Below are 25,532 nucleotides of genomic sequence, written 5' to 3'. Positions count from 1 at the left end.
TTCTGTGTTCTAAACTAGAAGGTTCCCAAAAGAAAGGTACAGGTTCTGTGTGGTAATTATTTGCTGGATTTGACTCAGTGTTAAAACTAATGGGATGTTGTTTTTGTTAAGACATATTCTCAAAGTTTAGGAAAGTAGATAGTTTTGGATTGGGGGTATTTTAAGTATATTGTCCAGGTAACCATTATTGTATCTAATTGTAGATATTGTTCTCTGCCTTTCTTGTTACGTTTAAAGTTTAATAAACATTTTATTATTAGCATAATTTACAAGAAGACTGAACTCTTTCTTCACCGAGTTTCATCTCTTTTCTCACGTTTTTCCAAATCGCAAAAATAAACTGTCAAGAACCAGCACTCCAAGTTTCCCCTTCCGAGATTTGGGATACCCTTGGATTGAACTCAGCAGGTTCATAACACGACAGGAATATCCCACGGCCCTGATGAGTCTTGAAGCAATGCAGGGATTGAGAGGAAAGGTTTGCAAACTCAAATCTCACCCACCTAATTCTATCCCAGCTGAGCACGGGTCTGTGCGAGTACAAGGAGAGACAGTTTATTGAGACTTTTTGTACAAATCCATTTCCCAGTCAGCTCACTGTGTCCACCCCCACCCCCACGATACTGCCCCTTCCTTTGTCAATAGCCTGCTCTCTGAGGCAGAAGGTACCGAGACAGACCCGCGCGAGTTCTTCCACATTATTCATGGAACGCCCATTTCTGCACAGGATCCCTACAATGCAGGAGGCCATTCAGCCCATCAAGTCTACACTCACCATTTGAAAGACCACCCTACACAGACCCAATCCACACCCTATCCTCGTAACCCCACCTAACCTCTGGACACCAAGGGGCAATTTATCATGGCCAATCCATCTAAACCTGCACATCGCTGGACATTCTTTGACCCATACGATTATTCACACCTGTTGTGAGATCATCTCCTGCACACTTGGTTACTTGTCAATGAATCACAGAAGATACCTGTGCCCCCCTACGCTCGTTCCCTCCCCTCACCCATCTGCTCTCTCTCACCCCACAACAATATTTTACACAAGGCACCCAGGCAGACAGACCAGGAGCTTCGCTGGAGTGAGTTGTTATCATGCAGCAGTAACGCCCCCTCACGCGGCGGCGCTGACACTAACGTCCAGAATGCACCCGCTTTGGGCTGACTGTCATTTTGTTAATGAGAAGAAGTGAATGATTTGCTGAGCAAGTGCCTGCCCAGTTACTGCTTCCAGCTCCTGTGGACTAGCTGTACTGAGCTGCTGAATACTTGGGAAATGCTTCAGGAGATTCATGGCCTTGACTTTCCCAACTCCAGGAATTTGCTGCACCGTGGCCAGGACTCTCGCATCCGACAAAACGGAGTGTGTCCTGCGCTGGAAAGGATTGCGATCCTGCTCCCGACTCTCCTCGCGAACCTGTTCAAATCACAATGTGTACGGTTAGTTTATACTCGAGTGACAGCCCACAATCTAAATTGGGTGGGTCAGAGAGAAACAATTGCATTTCTATCACATCTTTCATAACCTCGCAACCTACAGCACAGAAACAGACCCAAACATACAGCACAGAAACAGACCCATACAGCACAGAAACAGACCCATACAGCACAGAAACAGACCCATATAGCACAGAAACAGACCCAAACGTACAGCACAGAAACAGACCCATACAGCACAGAAACAGACCCAAACGTACAGCACAGAAACAGACCCATACAGCACAGAAACAGACCCAAACATACAGCACAGAAACAGACCCAAACATACAGCACAGAAACAGACCCAAACATACAGCACAGAAACAGACCCAAACATACAGCACAGAAACAGACCCATACAGCACAGAAACAGACCCAAACATACAGCACAGAAACAGACCCAAACATACAGCACAGAAACAGACCCAAACATACAGCACAGAAACAGACCCAAACATACAGCACAGAAACAGACCCATACAGCACAGAAACAGACCCAAACATACAGCACAGAAACAGACCCATACAGCACAGAAATAGACCCATGCAGCACAGAAACAGACCCAAACATACAGCACAGAAACAGACCCATACAGCACAGAAACAGACCCATACAGCACAGAAACAGACCCAAACATACAGCACAGAAACAGACCCAAACATACAGCACAGAAACAGACCCATACAGCACAGAAACAGACCCAAACATACAGCACAGAAACAGACCCATACAGCACAGAAACAGACCCATACAGCACAGAAACAGACCCATACAGCACAGAAACAGACCCATACAGCACAGAAACAGACCCATACAGCACAGAACAGACCCAAACATACAGCACAGAAACAGACCCAAACATACAGCACAGAAACAGACCCAAACATACAGCACAGAAACAGACCCATACAGCACAGAAACAGACCCATACAGCACAGAAACAGACCCAAACATACAGCACAGAAACAGACCCAAACATACAGCACAGAAACAGACCCATACAGCACAGAAACAGACCCATACAGCACAGAAACAGACCCAAACATACAGCACAGAAACAGACCCATACAGCACAGAAACAGACCCAAACATACAGCACAGAAACAGACCCATACAGCACAGAAACAGACCCAAACATACAGCACAGAAACAGACCCAAACATACAGCACAGAAACAGACCCATACAGCACAGAAACAGACCCATACAGCACAGAAACAGACCCATACAGCACAGAAACAGACCCAAACCTACAGCACAGAAACAGACCCATACAGCACAGAAACAGACCCATACAGCACAGAAACAGACCCAAACATACAGCACAGAAACAGACCCAAACATACAGCACAGAAACAGACCCATACAGCACAGAAACAGACCCAAACCTACAGCACAGAAACAGACCCAAACATACAGCACAGAAACAGACCCATACATACAGCACAGAAACAGACCCAAACCTACAGCACAGAAACAGACCCAAACATACAGCACAGAAACAGACCCATACAGCACAGAAACAGACCCAAACATACAGCACAGAAACAGACCCATACAGCACAGAAACAGACCCATACAGCACAGAAACAGACCCAAACATACAGCACAGAAACAGACCCAAACCTACAGCACAGAAACAGACCCAAACATACAGCACAGAAACAGACCCATACAGCACAGAAACAGACCCAAACATACAGCACAGAAACAGACCCATACAGCACAGAAACAGACCCATACAGCACAGAAACAGACCCATACAGCACAGAAACAGACCCATACAGCACAGAAACAGACCCAAACCTACAGCACAGAAACAGACCCATACAGCACAGAAACAGACCCATACAGCACAGAAACAGACCCAAACATACAGCACAGAAACAGACCCAAACATACAGCACAGAAACAGACCCATACAGCACAGAAACAGACCCAAACCTACAGCACAGAAACAGACCCAAACATACAGCACAGAAACAGACCCATACATACAGCACAGAAACAGACCCAAACCTACAGCACAGAAACAGACCCAAACATACAGCACAGAAACAGACCCATACAGCACAGAAACAGACCCAAACATACAGCACAGAAACAGACCCATACAGCACAGAAACAGACCCATACAGCACAGAAACAGACCCAAACATACAGCACAGAAACAGACCCAAACCTACAGCACAGAAACAGACCCAAACATACAGCACAGAAACAGACCCATACAGCACAGAAACAGACCCAAACATACAGCACAGAAACAGACCCATACAGCACAGAAACAGACCCATACAGCACAGAAACAGACCCATACAGCACAGAAACAGACCCAAACATACAGCACAGAAACAGACCCAAACATACAGCACAGAAACAGACCCATACAGCACAGAAACAGACCCATACAGCACAGAAACAGACCCAAACATACAGCACAGAAACAGACCCATACAGCACAGAAACAGACCCAAACATACAGCACAGAAACAGACCCATACAGCACAGAAACAGACCCAAACATACAGCACAGAAACAGACCCAACATACAGCACAGAAACAGACCCATACAGCACAGAAACAGACCCATACAGCACAGAAACAGACCCATACAGCACAGAAACAGACCCAAACCTACAGCACAGAAACAGACCCATACAGCACAGAAACAGACCCATACAGCACAGAAACAGACCCAAACATACAGCACAGAAACAGACCCAAACATACAGCACAGAAACAGACCCATACAGCACAGAAACAGACCCAAACCTACAGCACAGAAACAGACCCAAACATACAGCACAGAAACAGACCCATACATACAGCACAGAAACAGACCCAAACCTACAGCACAGAAACAGACCCAAACATACAGCACAGAAACAGACCCATACAGCACAGAAACAGACCCAAACATACAGCACAGAAACAGACCCATACAGCACAGAAACAGACCCATACAGCACAGAAACAGACCCAAACATACAGCACAGAAACAGACCCAAACCTACAGCACAGAAACAGACCCAAACATACAGCACAGAAACAGACCCATACAGCACAGAAACAGACCCAAACATACAGCACAGAAACAGACCCATACAGCACAGAAACAGACCCAAACATACAGCACAGAAACAGACCCATACAGCACAGAAACAGACCCATACAGCACAGAAACAGACCCATACAGCACAGAAACAGACCCAAACATACAGCACAGAAACAGACCCAAACATACAGCACAGAAACAGACCCAAACATACAGCACAGAAACAGACCCATACAGCACAGCAACAGACCCAAACCTACAGCACAGAAACAGACCCAAACATACAGCACAGAAACAGACCCATACAGCACAGAAACAGACCCAAACAGCACAGAAACAGACCCAAACATACAGCACAGAAACAGACCCATACAGCACAGAAACAGACCCATACAGCACAGAAACAGACCCAAACATACAGCACAGAAACAGACCCATACAGCACAGAAACAGACCCATACAGCACAGAAACAGACCCAAACATACAGCACAGAAACAGACCCATACAGCACAGAAACAGACCCATACAGCACAGAAACAGACCCAAACATACAGCACAGAAACAGACCCATACAGCACAGAAACAGACCCAAACATACAGCACAGAAACAGACCCAAACATACAGCACAGAAACAGACCCAAACATACAGCACAGAAACAGACCCAAACATACAGCACAGAAACAGACCCATACAGCACAGAAACAGACCCAACATACAGCACAGAAACAGACCCATACAGCACAGAAACAGACCCATACAGCACAGAAACAGACCCAAACATACAGCACAGAAACAGACCCAAACATACAGCACAGAAACAGACCCAAACATACAGCACAGAAACTGACCCATACAGCACAGAAACAGACCCATACATACAGCACAGAAACAGACCCAAACATACAGCACAGAAACAGAACCAAACATACAGCACAGAAACAGACCCAAAGATACAGCACAGAAACAGACCCAAACATACAGCACAGAAACAGACCCATACAGCACAGAAACAGACCCAAACATACAGCACAGAAACAGACCCAAACATACAGCACAGAAACAGACCCATACAGCACAGAAACAGACCCAAACATACAGCACAGAAACAGAACCAAACATACAGCACAGAAACAGACCCAAACATACAGCACAGAAACAGAACCAAACATACAGCACAGAAACAGACCCATACAGCACAGAAACAGACCCATACAACACAGAAACAGACCCAAACCTACAGCACAGAAACAGACCCATACATACAGCACAGAAACAGACCCAAACCTACAGCACAGAAACAGACCCATACAGCACAGAAACAGACCCATACAGCACAGAAACAGACCCATACAGCACAGAAACACACCCAAACATACAGCACAGAAACAGACCCATACAGCACAGAAACAGACCCATACAGCACAGAAACAGACTCAAACATACAGCTCAGAAACAGACCCATACAGCACAGAAACAGACCAAACATACAACACAGAAACAGACCCATACAGCACAGAAACAGACCCATACAGCACAGAAACAGACCCAAACATACAGCACAGAAACAGACCCATACATACAGCACAGAAACAGACCCAAACATACAGCACAGAAACAGATCCAAACATACAGCACAGAAACAGATCCAAACATACAGCACAGAAACAGACCCAAACATACAGCACAGAAACAGACCCATACAGCACAGAAACAGACCCATACAGCACAGAAACAGACCCAAACATACAGCACAGAAACAGACCCATACAGCACAGAAACAGACCCAAACCTACAGCACAGAAACAGACCCATACAGCACAGAAACAGACCCAAACATACAGCACAGAAACAGACCCAAACCTACAGCACAGAAACAGACCCATACAGCACAGAAACAGACCCAAACCTACAGCACAGAAACAGACCCATACAGCACAGAAACAGACCCATACAGCACAGAAACAGACCCATACAGCACAGAAACAGACCCAAACCTACAGCACAGAAACAGACCCATACAGCACAGAAACAGACCCATACCTACAGCACAGAAACAGACCCAAACATACAGCACAGAAACAGACCCAAACATACAGCACAGAAACAGACCCAAACATACAGCACAGAAACAGACCCATACAGCACAGAAACAGACCCATACAGCACAGAAACAGACCCAAACCTACAGCACAGAAACAGACCCAAACATACAGCCCAGAAACAGACCCATACAGCACAGAAACAGACCCAAACATACAGCACAGAAACAGACCCATACAGCACAGAAACAGACCCAAACATACAGCACAGAAACAGACCCATACAGCACAGAAACAGACCCAAACATACAGCACAGAAACAGACCCAAACATACAGCACAGAAACAGACCCAAACATACAGCACAGAAACAGACCCATACAGCACAGAAACAGACCCATACAGCACAGAAACAGACCCAAACATACAGCACAGAAACAGACCCATACAGCACAGAAACAGACCCATACAGCACAGAAACAGACCCAAACCTACAGCACAGAAACAGACCCATACAGCACAGAAACAGACCCAAACATACAGCACAGAAACAGACCCATACAGCACAGAAACAGACCCAAACCTACAGCACAGAAACAGACCCATACAGCACAGAAACAGACCCAAACCTACAGCACAGAAACAGACCCATACAGCACAGAAACAGACCCATACCTACAGCACAGAAACAGACCCAAACATACAGCACAGAAACAGACCCAAACATACAGCACAGAAACAGACCCAAACATACAGCACAGAAACAGACCCATACAGCACAGAAACAGACCCAAACCTACAGCACAGAAACAGACCCAAACATACAGCACAGAAACAGACCCATACAGCACAGAAACAGACCCAAACATACAGCACAGAAACAGACCCATACAGCACAGAAACAGACCCATACAGCACAGAAACAGACCCAAACAGCACAGAAACAGACCCATACAGCACAGAAACAGACCCATACAGCACAGAAACAGACCCAAACATACAGCACAGAAACAGACCCAAACATACAGCACAGAAACAGACCCATACAGCACAGAAACAGACCCAAACATACAGCACAGAAACAGACCCAAACCTACAGCACAGAAACAGACCCAAACATACAGCACAGAAACAGACCCATACAGCACAGAAACAGACCCATACAGCACAGAAACAGACCCAAACATACAGCACAGAAACAGACCCAAACATACAGCACAGAAACAGACCCAAACATACAGCACAGAAACAGACCCATACAGCACAGAAACAGACCCAAACATACAGCACAGAAACAGACCCATACATACAGCACAGAAACAGACCCATACAGCACAGAAACAGACCCAAACATACAGCACAGAAACAGACCCAAACATACAGCACAGAAACAGACCCAAACATACAGCACAGAAACAGACCCATACAGCACAGAAACAGACCCATACAGCACAGAAACAGACCCAAACATACAGCACAGAAACAGACCCATACAGCACAGAAACAGACCCATACAGCACAGAAACAGACCCAAACCTACAGCACAGAAACAGACCCAAACCTACAGCACAGAAACAGACCCATACAGCACAGAAACAGACCCAAACATACAGCACAGAAACAGACCCATACAGCACAGAAACAGACCCAAACATACAGCACAGAAACAGACCCAAACATACAGCACAGAAACAGACCCAAACATACAGCACAGAAACAGACCCATACAGCACAGAAACAGACCCAAACATACAGCACAGAAACAGACCCAAACATACAGCACAGAAACAGACCCAAACATACAGCACAGAAACAGACCCATACAGCACAGAAACAGACCCAAACATACAGCACAGAAACAGACTCAAACATACAGCACAGAAACAGACCCAAACATACAGCACAGAAACAGACCCATACAGCACAGAAACAGACCCATACAGCACAGAAACAGACCCATACAGCACAGAAACAGACCCAAACATACAGCACAGAAACAGACCCAAACATACAGCACAGAAACAGACCCAAACATACAGCACAGAAACAGACCCATACAGCACAGAAACAGACCCAAACCTACAGCACATAATTCTGCAATTATGATGCTATTCGGCAAGATTTAGGATGTATAGGATGGGGAAGGAAACTGCAGGGGATGGGTACAATCGAAATGTGGAACTTTTTCAAGGAACAGCTACTGCGTGTCCTTGATAAGTATGTACCTGTCAGGCAGGGAGGAAGTTGTCGAGCAAGGGAACCGTGGTTTACTAAGGAAGTTGAAGCACTTGTCAAGAGGAAGAAGGCGGCTTATGTTAGGATGAGACATGAAGGCTCAGTTAGGGCACTTGAGAGTTACAAGTTAGCCAGGAAGGACCTAAAAGGAGAGTTAAGAAGAGCGAGGAGAGGACACGAAAAGTCGTTGGCGGATAGGATCAAGGAAAACCCTAAGGCTTTCTATAGGTATATCAGGAACAAAAGAATGACTAGAGTAAGATTAGGGCCAATCAAGGATAGTAGTGGAAAGTTGTGTGTGGAATCAGAGGAGATAGGGGAAGCGGTAAATGGATATTTTTCGTCAGTGTTTACACTGGAGAAAGACAATGTTGTCGAGGAGAACACTCAGGTTCAGTCGACCAGGCTAGATGGAATTGAGGTTCAAAAGGAGGAGGTGTTAGCAATTTTGGAAAATGTCAAAATAGATAAGTCCTCTGGGCCAGATGGGATTTATCCTAGGATTCTCTGGGAAGCCAGGGAGGAGATTGCAGAGCCTTTGTCCTTGATCTTTATGTCGTCTTTGTCGACAGGAATAGTGCCGGAAGACTGGAGGATAGCAAATGTTGTCCCCTTGTTCAAGAAGGGGAGTAGAGACAACCCTGGTAATTATAGACCTGTGAGCCTTACTTCGGTTGTGGGTAAAATGTTGGAAAAGGTTATAAGAGATAGGGTTTATAATCATCTTGAAAAGAACAAGTTGATTAGCGATACTCAACACGGTTTTGTGAAGGGTAGGTCATGTCTCACAAACCTTATTGAGTTTTTTGAGAAGGTGACCAAACAGGTGGATCAGGGTAAAGCTGTTGATGTGGTGTATATGGATTTCAGTAAGGCGTTTGATAAGGTTCCCCACGGTAGGCTATTGCAGAAAATAAGGAAGTATGGAATTGAAGGTGATTTAGTGGTTTGGATCAGTAATTGGCTAGCTGAAAGAAGACAGAGGGTGGTGGTTGATGGCAAATGTTCATCCTGGAGTTCAGTTACTAGTGGTGTACCGCAAGGATCTGTTTTGGGGCCACTGCTGTTTGTCATTTTTATAAATGACCTGGAAGAGGGTGTAGAAGGATGGGTTAGTAAATTTGCAGATGACACGAAGGTCGGTGGAGTTGTGGATAGTGCTGAAGGATGTTATAGGATACAGAGGGACATAGATAAGCTGCACAGCTGGGCTGAGAGGTGGCAGATGGAGTTTAATGCGGAAAAGTGTGAGGTGGTTCACTTTGGAAGGAGTAACAGGAATGCAGAGTACTGGGCTAATGGCAAGATTCTTGGTAGTGTAGATGAACAGAGAGATCTCGGCATCCAGGTACATAAATCCCTGAAAGTTGCCACCCAGGTTAATAGGGCTGTTAAGAAGGCATATGGTGCGCTAGCCTTTATAAGCAGGGGGATTGAGTTTCGGAACCACAAAGTCATGCTGCAGCTGTACATAACTCTGGTGCGGCCACACCTGGAGTACTGCGTGCAGTTCTGGTCACCACATTATAGGAAGGATGTGGAAGCTTTGGAAAGGGTTCAGAGGAGATTTACTAGGATGTTGCCTGGTATGGAGGGAAGGTCTTACGAGGAAAGGCTCAGGAAATTGAGGTTGTTTTCGTTAGAGAGGAGAAGGCTGAGAGGTGACTTAATAGAGACATATAAGATAGTCAGAGGGTTAGATAGGGTGGACAGTGAGAGTCTTTTTCCTCGGATGGTGATGACCAACACGAGGGGACATAGCTTTAAATTGAGGGGTGATAGATATAGGACAGATGTCAGAGGCAGTTTCTTTACTCAGAGAGTAGTAGGGGTGTGGAACGCCCTGCCTGCAACAGTAGTAGACTCGCCAACTTTAAGGGCATTTAAATGGTCACTGGATAGACATATGGATGAAAATGGAATAGTGTAGGTCAGATAGGCTTCAGATGGTTTCACAGGTCGGCGCAACATCGAGGGCCGAAGGGCCCGTACTGCGTTGTAGTGTTCTATGTTCTATAAACAGACCCATACAGCACAGAAACAGACCCATACAGCACAGAAACAGACCCATACAGCACAGAAACAGACCCAAACATACAGCACAGAAACAGACCCATACAGCACAGAAACAGACCCATACATACAGCACAGAAACAGACCCAAACATACAGCACAGAAACAGACCCAAACATACAGCACAGAAACAGACCCAAACATACAGCACAGAAACAGACCCATACAGCACAGAAACAGACCCAAACATACAGCACAGAAACAGACCCAAACATACAGCACTGAAACAGACACATACAGCACAGAAACAGACCCAAAGATACAGCACAGAAATAGACCCAAACATACAGCACAGAAACAGACCCAAACATACAGCAAAGAAACAGACCCATACAGCACAGAAACAGACCCAAACATACAGCACAGAAACAGACCCATACAGCACAGAAACAGACCCATACAGCACAGAAACAGACCCATACAGCACAGAAACAGACCCAAACATACAGCACAGAAACAGACCCATACAGCACAGAAACAGACCCATACAGCACAGAAACAGACCCATACAGCACAGAAACAGACCCAAACAGCACAGAAACAGACCCATACAGCACAGAAACAGACCCATACAGCACAGAAACAGACCCATACAGCACAGAAACAGACCCAAACATACAGCACAGAAACAGACCCATACAGCACAGAAACAGACCCATACAGCACAGAAACAGACCCATACAGCACAGAAACAGACCCATACATACAGCACAGAAACAGACCCATACAGCACAGAAACAGACCCAAACATACAGCACAGAAACAGACCCAAACATACAGCACAGAAACAGACCCATACAGCACAGAAACAGACCCAAACATACAGCACAGAAACAGACCCATACAGCACAGAAACAGACCCAAACATACAGCACAGAAACAGACCCATACAGCACAGAAACAGACCCAAACATACAGCACAGAAACAGACCCATACAGCACAGAAACAGACCCATACAGCACAGAAACAGACCCATACAGCACAGAAACAGACCCATACATACAGCACAGAAACAGACCCATACAGCACAGAAACAGACCCAAACATACAGCACAGAAATAGACCCAAACATACAGCACAGAAACAGACCCAAACATACAGCACAGAAACAGACCCATACAGCACAGAAACAGACCCATACAGCACAGAAACAGACCCATACAGCACAGAAACAGACCCATACAGCACAGAAACAGACCCATACAGCACAGAAACAGACCCAAACATACAGCAAAGAAACAGACCCATACAGCACAGAAACAGACCCAAACATACAGCACAGAAACAGACCCAAACATACAGCACAGAAACAGACCCATACAGCACAGAAACAGACTCAAACATACAGCACAGAAACAGACCCATACAGCACAGAAACAGACCCATACAGCACAGAAACAGACCCAAACATACAGCACAGAAACAGACCCATACAGCACAGAAACAGACCCATACAGCACAGAAACAGACCCATACAGCACAGAAACAGACCCATACAGCACAGAAACAGACCCATACAGCACAGAAACAGACCCAAACAGCACAGAAACAGACCCAAACATACAGCACAGAAACAGACCCATACAGCACAGAAACAGACCCATACAGCACAGAAACAGACCCAAACACTCTGCTATTTACCTGCCCTCATCTACTTCAATCAGGGTAACCCGATCTTGGTTTTTAGTTTTCCCTTAAATGTTTCTATATTATTAAATACTGCCAAGATTGTTGTTTTAGTCATCCACCCAAACAACTCAAAGTCCAGGGAAGACCTTCATGTCCAGTTCTGAAGCCACCCATCACCCAGAGCAAAATACCTTCGCCTCACTCTCTGCCGCTTGGTGACCATCTGCAAACACCTCCAGAAAACCAGAGCCAAGGTCAAGAGGAGAGTGAACCCCAGACAGAAACTGGTGGATAACACCTGGGGCAGCTGAGCCAGCACACTACACACCGCTTCACTCACCTCAGTCTACCCAATGACAGAGTACTGCAGTTAAACAGCTTCAGGAGCCACCATACAAACATGGCAGATAGCTACCTTGGGAAGTCAGGAGCATCCTTTCTGCAACATTGGGACCAAGCAGAAAAGTATCTGTGAGAGGTCTCTTACACACAGCTCATCATCCAGCTCAAAGAGCAACATCTCCACACAAATCCATGTATGAACAGGAGGAACATCCATCTCTGGTCCCCCAGGATGTTGTCCAGCTGGAAGGGGTGGGGTCCCATGTCTAGATAGAGGCCAGACAAAGGGGTCTGCACTGTCCTGCTGGCTTTGAAACGGGTGGAAGCGTGAAAGGGGTGGCACGGTAGCCTAGTGGTTAGCACTGCTGTTTTACAGCGCCAGGGACCCAGGTTCGATTCCCGGCTTGTTTGTGCGGACTCTGCACGTTTCCTCCCACAAGTGCCGAAAGATGTGCTGTTGGGTGAATTGGACATTCTGAATTCTCCCTCAGTGTACCCGAACAGGCGCCAGAATGTGGCGACTAGGGGCTTTTCACAGTAACATCATTGCAGTGTTAATGTAAACCTACTTGTGGCATTAGTAAAGGTTATTATCGTTAAAAGGACATGTTCACATAATATATCACTTTGTTCACAGATACACTGAGATGTTGATGAGCATGGGCCCGACAAAGCTGGTGCTCTTAGCTAGAGACGAGCAAGAAGCAATGCCGGTGGCGCCCTCGTGTATCCCGGGATGTAGTTACCCCTGCCAGCTTCTCTAGTACAAACGGTGACGGATTCTGGAGGAGGAATGTGGAGGACTTGGCTGTCATCGGGAGAATGTCTGTCTGAGTGCCATTTAAAACAGGAGCAGGCCAATGACAGGCAGGCACCTCCTCCCCACCCACCTTGACAGTCACTCAGTGCCTCACTAATAAAGCAAGGGATTGTGTCTGTTCACCTGCCCAGCGAGAATCACACCAGCTTTCCCAAAGACTTAGTCTCCAGAACAGAAACGTCCGGCCAGTGTCTTTGTTTAACTTCTGGGATGAGGGACGATGTGAGACAAAAGGAGGTAAGAGAAAATGTAGAGGAGCAAGAGATAGTTCTACAGAAGCTGTATCTGGCAACAACATTCCCTGAATGATTGGACGGTTGTTTGCGGAAGGTGCTTATCAGCTGAAATTATTTCCCTTCTGCTTTTTACACCATCAACCCTCTTAGCTTCAATCTCTCAGCTCCTCCGCCCAATCACAGATCTGCCTTTATTAGACCATAAGACACAGGAGCAGAATTAGGCCACTCGGCCCATCGAGTCAGCTCCACTATTCAATCATGGCTGATATTTTTCTCGTCCCCATTCTCCTGCCTTCTCCCCATAACCCCTGATCCCCTTATTAATCAAGAACCTATCTATCTCTGCCTTAAAGACACTCAGTGATTTGGCCGCCACAGCCTTCTACGGCAAAGAATTCCACAGATTCACCACCCTCTGGCTGAAGAAATTCCTCCTCATCTCTGTTTTAAAGGATCGTCCCTTTAGTCTGAGATGGTGTCCTCTGCTTCTAGTTTTTCCTACAAGTGGAAACATCCTCTCCACGTCCACTCTATCCAGGCCTCGCAGTATCTTGCAAGTTTCAATAAGATCCCCCCTCATCCTTCTGAACTCCAACGTGTACAGACCCAGAGTCCTCAACCGTTCCTCATACGACAAGCTCTTCATTCCAGGGATCATTCTTGTGAACATCCTCTGGACCCTTTCCAAGGCCAGCACATCCTTCCTTAGATACGGGGCCCAAAACTGCTCACAGTACTCCAAATGGGGTCTGACCAGAGCCTTGTACAGCCTCAGAAGTACATCCCTATTATTCTCTCCTTCATTCTCCCTGTACTTGCTGGAAAACTTCAGGTTCCAACGGAAAGTCATTGGCCTTCTCGAGGGCAACTAGGACGGGTAATAAATACCCGCCTTGCCACAATTCCCACATCTTGTGAACAAAACTTTAATTTTCGCTCTCCCCACAGACCCGGCGTATTTCTACCATTCCCTAGTTTCAAAGAAATATTAAGGCCAGATGGTCAAAAGCGGTTTTGAGGCATTTCTTTAAAAAGTGGAAAGCGGGAAAGAGTGAGAGAGGTTTAGGGAGGAAAGCCAGCTCGGCTCTAGACAGCGAAGGGACACAGCCTCCTGTGGGGAGGGGCACGGCCTCCTGTGGGGAGGGGCACGGCCTCCCGTGGGGAGGGGCACGGCCTCCCGTGGGGAGGGGCACGGCCTCCCGTGGGGAGGGGCACGGCCTCCCGTGGGGAGGGGCACGGCCTCCCGTGGGGAGGGGCACGGCCTCCCGTGGGGAGGGGCACGGCCTCCCGTGGGGAGGGGCACGGCCTCCCGTGGGGAGGGGCACGGCCTCCCGTGGGGAGGGGCACGGCCTCCCGTGGGGAGGGGCACGGCCTCCCGTGGGGAGGGGCACGGCCTCCCGTGGGGAGGGGCACGGCCTCCCGTGGGGAGGGGCACGGCCTCCCGTGGGGAGGGGCACGGCCTCCCGTGGGGAGGGGCACGGCCTCCCGTGGGGAGGGGCACGGCCTCCCGTGGGGAGGGGCACGGCCTCCCGTGGGGAGGGGCACGGCCTCCCGTGGGGAGGGGCACGGCCTCCCGTGGGGAGGGGCACGGCCTCCCGTGGGGAGGGGCACGGCCTCCCGTGGGGAGGGGCACGGCCTCCCGTGGGGAGGGGCACGGCCTCCCGTGGGGAGGGGACACGGCCTCCCGTGGGGAGGGACACGGCCTCCCGTGGGGAGGGACACGGCCTCCCGTGGGGAGGGGCACGGCCTCCCGTCGGGAGGGGCACGGCCTCCCGTCGGGAGGGGCACAGCCTCCTGTGGGGAGGGTGAACAGAATCAAATTGTGTTTGAGAGCAGAATTGCAGGAAAGCATCAGGAAAGCAAACCGCCCTTACCAACTGGGTGATGAGATGCGAGGCCTCAGTCTGACTGGCTACAGGCAGCAATGTCATTCCTAGTTCCAATACCACGAACTTCTGCACCCCAGGGAAATACTGTTCACTCAACTGGGTCTTTTCCAACACGACTATTCCATTTAAAGTGCTCGCCTGGATCCAATGTGAGAGAAGAAACTGGTGAAAATGTTGCTAAAGTAAACATATAATCTCATCCACAAAGAGTTAGGATTTGGCACTATCACCGTCACCTCAGGGAACCTGCACACACTGAATAAACACACTAAAGATTGTTATTTTTGCATTCCCCCCCCCCCCCCCCCCCCCCCCCCCCCCCCCCCTCTGCACCTCCTGCAGAGCGAAGTCTCCAACAGGTGTTTAATATACCTGTAAGGAACAGCAGCATGACTTCACTTTGAGTGTGTAGTGATCCTGTCTCAGTTTCACTTTTGGCCTGTGGGCAGATCGCAGCACACACAGCTCTGCTGCTGATATCTACAATGTTTCTAACCAGGTAGAGGGCCCATTGGTGTCAGGTTTCACATATTCTCATGTGTCCAGTTGTAATAAATGAACAACAATGAGCTTACACAATCTCTTATGAACAATTGTGCCTTCATATTATTATTTAAAACACAAATGGTGTTCAGTGGTGATCACACAGCCTGGCAACAAGATTAAACACAGAGAGGGCAGCACGGTGGCGCAGTGGGTTATCCCTGTTGCCTCATGGCGCTGAGGTCCCAGGTTCGATCCCGGCTCTGGGTCATTGTCTGTGTGGAGTTTGCACATTCTCCCCGTGTTTGCGTGGGTTTCACCCCCACAACCCAAAGATGCATGGCATTAAGGGTAAAGTAGTAGCATGGATAGAGAATTGGTTAATTAATAGAAAGCAAAGAGTGGGGATTAATGGGTGTTTCTCTGGTTGGCAATCAGTAGCTAGTGGTGTCCCTCAGGGATCCGTGTTGGGCCCACAATTGTTCACAATTTACATAGATGATTTGGAGTTGGGGACCAAGGGCAATGTGTCCAAGTTTGCAGATGACACTAAGATGAGTGGTAAAGCGAAAAGTGCAGAGGATACTGGAAGTCTGCAGAGGGATTTGGATAGGTTAAGTGAATGGGCTAGGGTCTGGCAGATGGAATACAATGTTTTTTTTTTTTTTTTTTTTTTTATAAATTTAGATTACCCAATTATTTTTTCTATTAAGGGGCAATTTAGTGTGGCCAATCCACCTACTCTGCACATTTTTGGGTTGTGGGGGCGAAACCCACGCAGACACGGGGAGAATGTACAAACTCCACACGGACAGTGACCCAGAGCCGGGATCGAACCTGGGACCTCAGCGCCGTGAGGCGGTTATGCTAACCACTAGGCCACCGTGCTGCCCTTGGAATACAATGTTGACAAATGTGAGGTTATCCATTTTGGTAGGAATAACAGCAAACGGGATTATTATTTAAACGATAAAATATTAAAGCATGCCGCTGTGCAGAGAGACCTGGGTGTGCTCGTGCATGAGTCACAGAAAGTTGGTTTACAGGTGCAACAGGTGATTAAGAAGGCAAATGGAATTTTGTCCTTCATTGCTAGAGGGATGGAGTTTAAGACTAGGGAGGTTATGTTGCAATTGTATAAGGTGTTAGTGCGGCCACACCTGGAGTATTGTGTTCAGTTTTGATCTCCTTACTTGAGAAAGGACGTACTGGCACTGGGGGGTGTGCAGAGGTGATTCACTAGGTTAATCCCAGAGCTGAAGGGGTTGGATTATGAGGAGAGGTTGAGTAGACTGGGACTGTACTCGTTGGAATTTAGAAGGATGAGGGGGGATCTTATAGAAACATTTAAAATTATGAAGGGAATAGATAGGATAGATGCGGGCAGGATGTTTCCACTGGCGGGTGAAAGCAGAACTAGGGGACATAGCCTCAAAATAAGGGGAACTAGATTTAGGACTGAGTTTAGGAGGAACTTCTTCACCCAAAGGGTTGTGAATCTATGGAATTCCTTGCCCAGTGAAGCAGTTGAGGCTCCTTCATTACATGTTTTTAAGGTAAAGATAGATAGTTTTTTGAAGAATAAAGGGATTAAGGGTTATGGTGTTCGGGCCGGAAAGTGGAGCTGAGTCCACAAAAGATCAGCCATGATCTAATTGAATGGCGGAGCAGGCTCGAGGGGCCAGATGGCCGACTCCTGCTCCTAGTTCTTATGTTCTTATTATGTGCAGGGTAGGTGGATTGGCCACGCGAAATTGCCCCTTAATTGGAAAAAATTAATTGGGTACTCTAAATTTATAAACAAAAGATTACACACAGATATGAAAAGTGTGAGGTGCTACACTTTGGAAGGAGTAATTTAACAAGGAAGTATTCAGTGAAAGGTCTGACACTGGGAAGTTCCGAGGAACAAAGAGACCTTGACGTGTTTGTCCATAGATCTCTGAAGGCAGAGGGGCAGGTTAATAGGGGGGTGAAAAAGACACATGGGACACTGGCCTTTATCAATCGAGGCATTGATTACAACAGCAGGGAGGCCATGTTGGAGTTAGATAGATCTTTGGTGAGGCCACAGCTGGAGTACTGTGTGCAGTTCTGGTCGCCACATTATAGGAAGGATGTGATTGTACTGGAGGGGGTGCAGAGGAGATTCACCAGGATGTTGCCTGGGATGGAACATTTCAGTTATGAAGAGAGGTTGGATAGGCTTGGGTTGTTTTCGCTGGAACAGAGAAGACTGAGGGGGCGACCTGATCGAGGTGTAAAGATTATGAGGGGCATGGACAGGGTGGATAGGGAACAGCTTTTCCCCTTAGTTGAAGGGTCAGTTACGAGGGAGACACAAGTTCAGCGTGAGGAATGGGAGGTTTTAGGGAGAATTTGAGGAAAAACCTTTTTCCCCAGAGGGTGTTGACGGTCTGGAACGCACTGCCTGGAAGGGTGGTGAGGGTCAGGAACGCGCTGCCTGGGAGGGTGGTGAGGGTCTGGAACACACTGCCTGGGAGGGTGGTGACATTCAGGAACACACTGCCTGGGAGGGTGGGGACGGTCAGGAACGCGCTCCCTGGGAGGGTGGTGATGGTCTGGAACGCGCTCCCTGGGAGGGTGGTAACGGTCTGGAACACACTGCCTGGGAGGGTGGTGACATTCAGGAACACACTGCCTGGGAGGGTGGTGACATTCAGGAACACACTGCCTGGGAGGGGGGTGACAGTCAGGAACGCGTTGCCTGGGAGGGTGGTGATGGTGTGGAATGCGCTGCCTGGGAGGGTGGTGAGGGTCAGGAACGCACTGCCTGGGAGGGTGGTGAGGGTCAGGAACACACTGCCTGGGAGGGCGGTGACGGTCAGGAACACACTGCCTGGGAGGGTGGCGACGGTCAGGAACACACTGCCTGGGAGGGTGGTGACGGTCTGGAACGTAACTGCCTGGGAGGGTGGTGACAGTCAGGGACACACTGTCTGGGAGGGTGGTGATGGTCTGGAACGCACTGCCTGGGAGGGTGGTGACAGTCTGGGACACACTGCCTGGGAGGGTGGTGATGGTCTGGAACGCACTGCCTGGGAGGGTGGTGACGGTCAGGAACACACTGCCTGGGAGGGTGGTGAGGGTCAGAAACACACTGCCTGGGAGGGTGGTGACGGTCAGGAACACACTGCCTGGTAGGGTGGTGACAGTCTGGAACACACTGCCTGGGGGGGTGGTGACGGTCAGGAACACACTGTCTGGGAGGGTGGTGACGGTCAGGAACACACTGCCTGGGAGGGTGGTGATGGTCAGGAACACACTGCCTGGGGGGTCAGGAACACACTGCCTGGGGGGGTGGTGACGGTCAGGAACACACTGCCTGGGAGGGTGGGGACGGTCAGGAACACACTGCCTGGGAGGGTGGTGAGGGTCAGGAACACTGCCTGGGAGGGTGGTGAGGGTCAGGAACACACTGCCTGGGGGGGTGGTGACGGTCAGGAACACACTGCCTGGGAGGGTGGTGACGGTCAGGAACACACTGCCTGGGAGGGTGGTGACGGTCAGGAACACACTGCCTTGGAGGGTGGGAGAGGCTGGAACACACTGCCTGAGAGGGTGGTGAGGGTCAGGAACACACTGCCTGGGAGGGTGGTGATGGTCAGGAACACACTGCCTGGGAGGGTGGTGAGGGTCAGGAACACACTGCCTGGGAGGGTGGGAGAGGGTCAGGAACACACTGCCTGGGAGGGTGGTTACTGTCAGGAACATACTGCCTGGGAGGGTGGTGACGGTCTGGAACACACTGCCTGGGAGGGTGGTGAGGGTCTGGAACACACTGCCTGGGAGGGTGGTGAGGGTCTGGAACACACTGCCTGGGAGGGTGGTGGTGGTCAGGAACACACTGCCTGGGAGGGTGGTGACGGTCAGGAACACACCGCCTGGGAGGGTGGTGACGGTCAGGAGCACACTGCCTGGGAGGGTGGTGACAGTCAGGAACACACTGCCTGGGAGGGTGGGAGAGGCTGGAATGCGCTGCCTGGGAGGGTGGTGACGGTCAGGAACACACTGCCTGGGAGGGTGGTGACGGTCAGGAACACACTGCCTGGGGGGGTGGTGACGGTCAGGAACACACCGCCTGGGAGGGTGGTGACGATCAGGAACACACTGCCTGGGAGGGTGGTGAGGGTCTGGAACACACTGCCTGGGAGGGTGGGAGAGGGTCAGGAACACACTGCCTGGGAGGGTGGTGACGGTCAGGAACACACTGCCTGGGAGGGTGGTGACGGTCAGGAACACACTGCCTGGGAGGGTGGGAGAGGGTCTGGAACGCACTGCCTGGGAGGGTGGGAGAGGGTCTGGAACGCACTGCCTGGGAGGGTGGTGACGGTCAGGAACACACTGCCTGGGAGGGTGGTGACGGTCAGGAACGCGCTGCCTGGGAGGGGGGTGACGGTCTGGAACACACTGCCTGGGAGGGGGGTGACGGTCAGGAACACACTGCCTGGGAGGGTGGCGACGGTCAGGAACACACTGCCTGGGAGGGTGGTGACAGTCAGGAACACACTGCCTGGGAGGGTGGTGGTGGTCAGGAACACACCGCCTGGGAGGGTGGTGATGGTCAGGAACGCACTGCCTGGGAGGGTGGTGGTGGTCAGGAACACACCGCCTGGGAGGGTGGTGACGGTCAGGAACACACCGCCTGGGAGGGTGGTGACGGTCAGGAACACACTGCCTGGGAGGGTGGTGACGGTCAGGAACACACTGCCTGGGAGGGTGGTGACGGTCAGGAACACACTGCCTGGGAGGGTGGTGACAGTCAGGAACGCACTGCCTGGGAGGGTGGTGGTGGTCAGGAACACACCGCCTGGGAGGGTGGTGACGGTCAGGAACACACTGCCTGGGAGGGTGGGAGAGAGTCAGGAACGCGCTGCCTGGGAGGGTGGTGAGGGTCTGGGACACACTGCCTGGGAGGGTGGTGACGGTCAGGAACACACTGCCTGGGAGGGTGGTGACGGTCAGGAACACACTGCCTGGGAGGGTGGTGACGGTCTGGAACACACTGCCTGGGAGGGTGGTGACGGTCAGGAACACACTGCCTGGGAGGGTGGTGGTGGTCAGGAACACACCACCTGGGAGGGTGGTGACGGTCAGGAACGCGCTGCCTGGGAGGGGGGTGACGGTCTGGAACACACTGCCTGGGAGGGTGGCGACGGTCTGGAACACACTGCCTGGGATGGGGGTGACGGTCAGGGAACACACTGCCTGGGAGGGTGGTGACAGTCAGGAACACACTGCCTGGGAGGGTGGTGGTGGTCAGGAACACACCACCTGGGAGGGTGGTGACGGTCAGGGACACACTGCCTGGGAGGGTGGTGAGGGTCTGGAACACACTGCCTGGGAGGGTGGTGACGGTCAGGAACACACTGCCTGGGAGGGTGGTGAGGGTCTGGAACACACTGCCTGGGAGGGTGGTGAGGGTCAGGAACACACTGCCTGGGAGGGGGGTGACGGTCAGGAACACACTGCCTGGGAGGGTGGTGACGGTCTGGAACACACTGCCTGGGAGGGTGGTGACGGTCTGGAACACACTGCCTGGGAGGGTGGTGACGATCAGGAACACACTGCCTGGGAGGGTGGTGACGATCAGGAACACACTGCCTGGGAGGGGGGTGACGGTCAGGAACGCTCTGCCTGGGAGGGTGGTGACGGTCAGGAACGCACTGCCTGGGAGGGGGGTGACGGTCAGGAACACACTGCCTGGGAGGGTGGTGACGGTCAGGAACACGCTGCCTGGGAGGGTGGTGACGGTCTGGAACACACTGCCTGGGAGGGTGGTGACGGTCTGGAACACACTGCCTGGGAGGGTGGGAGAGGGTCAGGAACACACTGCCTGGGAGGGGGGTGACGGTCAGGAACACACTGCCTGGCAGGTGGTGACGGTCTGGAACACACTGCCTGGGAGGGTGGGAGAGGGTCAGGAACACACTGCCTGGGGGGGGTGACGGTCAGGAACACACTGCCTGGGAGGGTGGGAGAGGGTCAGGAACACACTGCCTGGGTGGGTGGTGACGGTCAGGAACACACTGCCTGGGAGGGTGGTGACGGTCAGGAACACACTGCCTGGGAGGGTGGTGACGGTCAGGAACACACTGCCTGGGAGGGTGGTGACGGTCTGGAACACACTGCCTGGGAGGGTGGTGAGGGTCTGGAATGCGCTGCCTGGGAGGGTGGTGAGGGTCTGGAACACACTGCCTGGGAGGGTGGGAGAGGGTCAGGAACACACTGCCTGGGAGGGTGGTGACGGTCAGGAACACACTGCCTGGGAGGGTGGTGACGGTCAGGAACACACTGCCTGGGAGGGTGGTGACGGTCAGGAACACACTGCCTGGGAGGGGGGGGATGGTCAGGAACACACTGCCTGGGAGGGTGGTGACGGTCAGGAACGCTCTGCCTGGGAGGGTGGTGACGGTCAGGAACACACTGCCTGGGAGGGTGGTGACGGTCAGGAACGCTCTGCCTGGGAGGGTGGTGAGGGTCTGGAACACACTGCCTGGGGGGGGTGACGGTCAGGAACACACTGCCTGGGAGGGTGGGAGAGGGTCAGGAACACACTGCCTGGGAGGGTGGTGACGGTCTGGAACACACTGCCTGGGAGGGTGGTGAGGGTCTGGAACACACTGCCTGGGAGGGTGGTGATGGTCTGGAACGCACTGCCTGGGAGGGTGGTGACGGTCTGGAACGCACTGCCTGGGAGGGTGGGAGAGGGTCAGGAACACACTGCCTGGGAGGGTGGTGATGGTCAGGAACACACTGCCTGGGAGGGTGGTGATGGTCAGGAACACACTGCCTGGGAGGGGGGGGGATGGTCAGGAACACACTGCCTGGGAGGGTGGTGAGGGTCTGGAACACACTGCCTGGGAGGGTGGTGACGGTCAGGAACACACTGCCTGGGAGGGTGGTGGCGGTCAGGAACGCTCTGCCTGGGAGGGTGGTGACGGTCAGGAACACACTGCCTGGGAGGGTGGTGACGGTCAGGAACACACTGCCTGGGAGGGTGGTGACGGTCTGGAACACACTGCCTGGGAGGGTGGTGAGGGTCTGGAACACACTGCCTGGGAGGGTGGTGACGGTCTGGAACGCACTGCCTGGGAGGGTGGTGACGGTCTGGAACGCACTGCCTGGGAGGGTGGTAGAGGCCGGTTGCCTCATACCCTTTATAAAGTACCTGGATCAGCACTTGGCACTTCTTAACATTCATGGCTGTGGGCGAAGTGCTGGTGAATGGGATTAGGTGGGCTCAGGGCCTTTGTGTGGCGGTGCAGATTTGATGAGCCGAAGTGTCTCTTCTGCACTGTAATATTCTGTGATATGACATGGTGAACAGATGCAATGTGACAAGAGACAACCCTCGACAATCTGGTCAGACCACAAAAAGTTGCAGCATCAGAGAGGTTGAAATGGAAATGATGGACATGCAGCAGAGGTTTGAAGACACAGGCCAGGATAATGCACAAGGGCTGTAAGCCGGTGGATCCCTCCCGGGGAGTGGACCAACACAGGGTTAGCTCAGTCAGGAAAGGGCGGCATGGAGGCGCAGTAGCACTAGGGGCCTGGGTTCAATTCCAGCCTCTGGTCACTGTGTGGAGTTTGCATGTTCTCCCCGTGTCTCCGTGGGGGTGCTCCGGTTTCCTCCCACAGCCCAAAAATGTGCAGGGTAGATGGATTGTCCATGTTAAATTGCCCTTAGTGTCCAAAAAAGGTTAGATGGGGTTATTGGATTACGGGGATAGGGTGGAAATGAGGGCTTAAGTGGGTCGGTGCAGACTCGATGGGCTGAATGGCCTCCTTCTGCACTGTATTTTTCTATATATGTGTGTGTTCTATAACAGGAACTCTCTCCCTGACAAGTTGCCGGTATAACCCTATGTGGAACTTTACACCAATCGGCACTCTGCCCCTCCCCTCAAAGCGACACTAAGAAATCAGCGACTGCACCGTCGAGGCCTCGGGTGGGTGGGTGACACGTTGCAAAATCCCAGTTTCTGATACCAGTTACAACGTGACATCCACTAACCGAGCAGCTATCTCCCAAAGCTCAGCGGGACCCTCAGGGGCTGAGCTGGGTCACCTCAGGTCACTTTGGGTTGCTGTCAAAGACTAGAAATTGACCATAGCAACCTAGCACTGAGAAGAGGGAATAATCCTTCACCGGAACTCAGTCCAGGGATTGATGCTGGTACAAAAGAACAGGGAGGCCATTCAGCCCCTCAACACTGTTTCATCATTTAATCCAATCACAGCTGAACTGAGCCTCAAGTCTATTTTCCACCTCGATTCCATTTCCCGAGATTCTCTTACATATTAATAATGTATTCATTTCTTTTTTTAAATAAATTTAAGATTACCCAATTATTTTTTTTTCCAATTAAGGGGCAATTTAGCGTGGCCAATGCACCGGCCCTGCACATCTTTGGGTTGTGGGGGTGAAACCCACGCAGACACGGGGAGAACGTGCAAACTCCACACGGCCAATGATCAGAATGTATTAATTTCAACTGACATCCACCCCTCTCCCCTCCATATGTAAAATAGAAGAGGATGGGTGGGAAAACCTGTTTACATATCAAGTGCTAATAACCTGGAACTCGCTGCCTCAGAGGTTGATGAAAGCATAGATTTCAATAGGAAACGGAATGTTAAACTAGAGGGAAATGGCCTGCAGAGCTATTGGGTCCGAGCCGGGTCAGCACTGACCGGATTCTCGTGTAGAGAGCCAGAATGGATTCATTCATAGCATCGCAGAGCACATATAACACAGCACCAGCCATTCAGCCCATCTCCACTCCAGCTTCTGCCCACAGTCTCTCTTCCAAACCCGCACTGATGGGGTCAATGGGTTGATTGGCTGCTTCCATGTCGTTCTGACTCTCTGGGATGAATTTTCCAGCATTCCTGGCGGGAGCGGAATGGGGAGTTGACTCTGCTGCCGGAAAATCCCACCCTAATGTGTAACTCTACGCAGACGGGGAGCATCGTAGCAGCAGAAACATTTACAGTCATTATTTGATAAGTGAAGTGAAATGACCGGATACTTACATTGCGAAATTGGACAAGTTTTCTTTTGTACGAGTTTCCAACCACGAGATCGGCCTCAGAAATGTACAAGACACACAGACGTTTGGAGATATGGAAATCTACCAGACCCAAACCATCTTCAAATATAACTGTGATCCGACCTGGAAAAACAGGCATATCCCAAAGGGGATT

The 25,532-nt window shown here is 50.6% G+C and overlaps 1 protein-coding gene across 1 annotated transcript; it reads right to left on the bottom strand.

Annotated features, from left to right (window-relative positions):
- Positions 1 to 228: 228 nt before the first annotated feature.
- On the bottom strand, positions 229 to 25,532 carry faap24 (FA core complex associated protein 24). Its single transcript, XM_038806178.1, has 3 exons — positions 25,362 to 25,532; positions 15,801 to 15,953; positions 229 to 1,426 (listed from the first exon to the last, which is right to left on the bottom strand). The coding sequence occupies exons 1-3, from the start codon at positions 25,515 to 25,517 to the stop codon at positions 1,178 to 1,180; spliced, it is 558 nt and encodes a 185-aa protein (XP_038662106.1). The 5' UTR covers positions 25,518 to 25,532; the 3' UTR covers positions 229 to 1,177.

The sequence above is a fragment of the Scyliorhinus canicula genome, chromosome 9 (assembly GCF_902713615.1).
Source record: "Scyliorhinus canicula chromosome 9, sScyCan1.1, whole genome shotgun sequence".
NCBI classification, from domain to species: domain Eukaryota; kingdom Metazoa; phylum Chordata; class Chondrichthyes; order Carcharhiniformes; family Scyliorhinidae; genus Scyliorhinus; species Scyliorhinus canicula.
Note: the sequence above shows the minus strand (reverse complement) of the source record. Positions and strands in the feature narration are given on the sequence as shown.

Bases quoted from the DNA above. Each gene is read 5' to 3' on its own strand.
- faap24 (XM_038806178.1), bottom strand. From the start codon at position 25,517: ATGCCTGTTTTTCCAGGTCGGATCACAGTTATATTTGAAGATGGTTTG. The intron at 15,954-25,361 runs GTAAGTATCCGG...CATTGGATCCAG, and splicing joins AACTTGTCCAATTTCGCAAT to GCGAGCACTTTAAATGGAAT. The intron at 1,427-15,800 runs GTAAGGGCGGTT...TGATTTGAACAG, and splicing joins CGCATCTCATCACCCAGTTG to GTTCGCGAGGAGAGTCGGGA.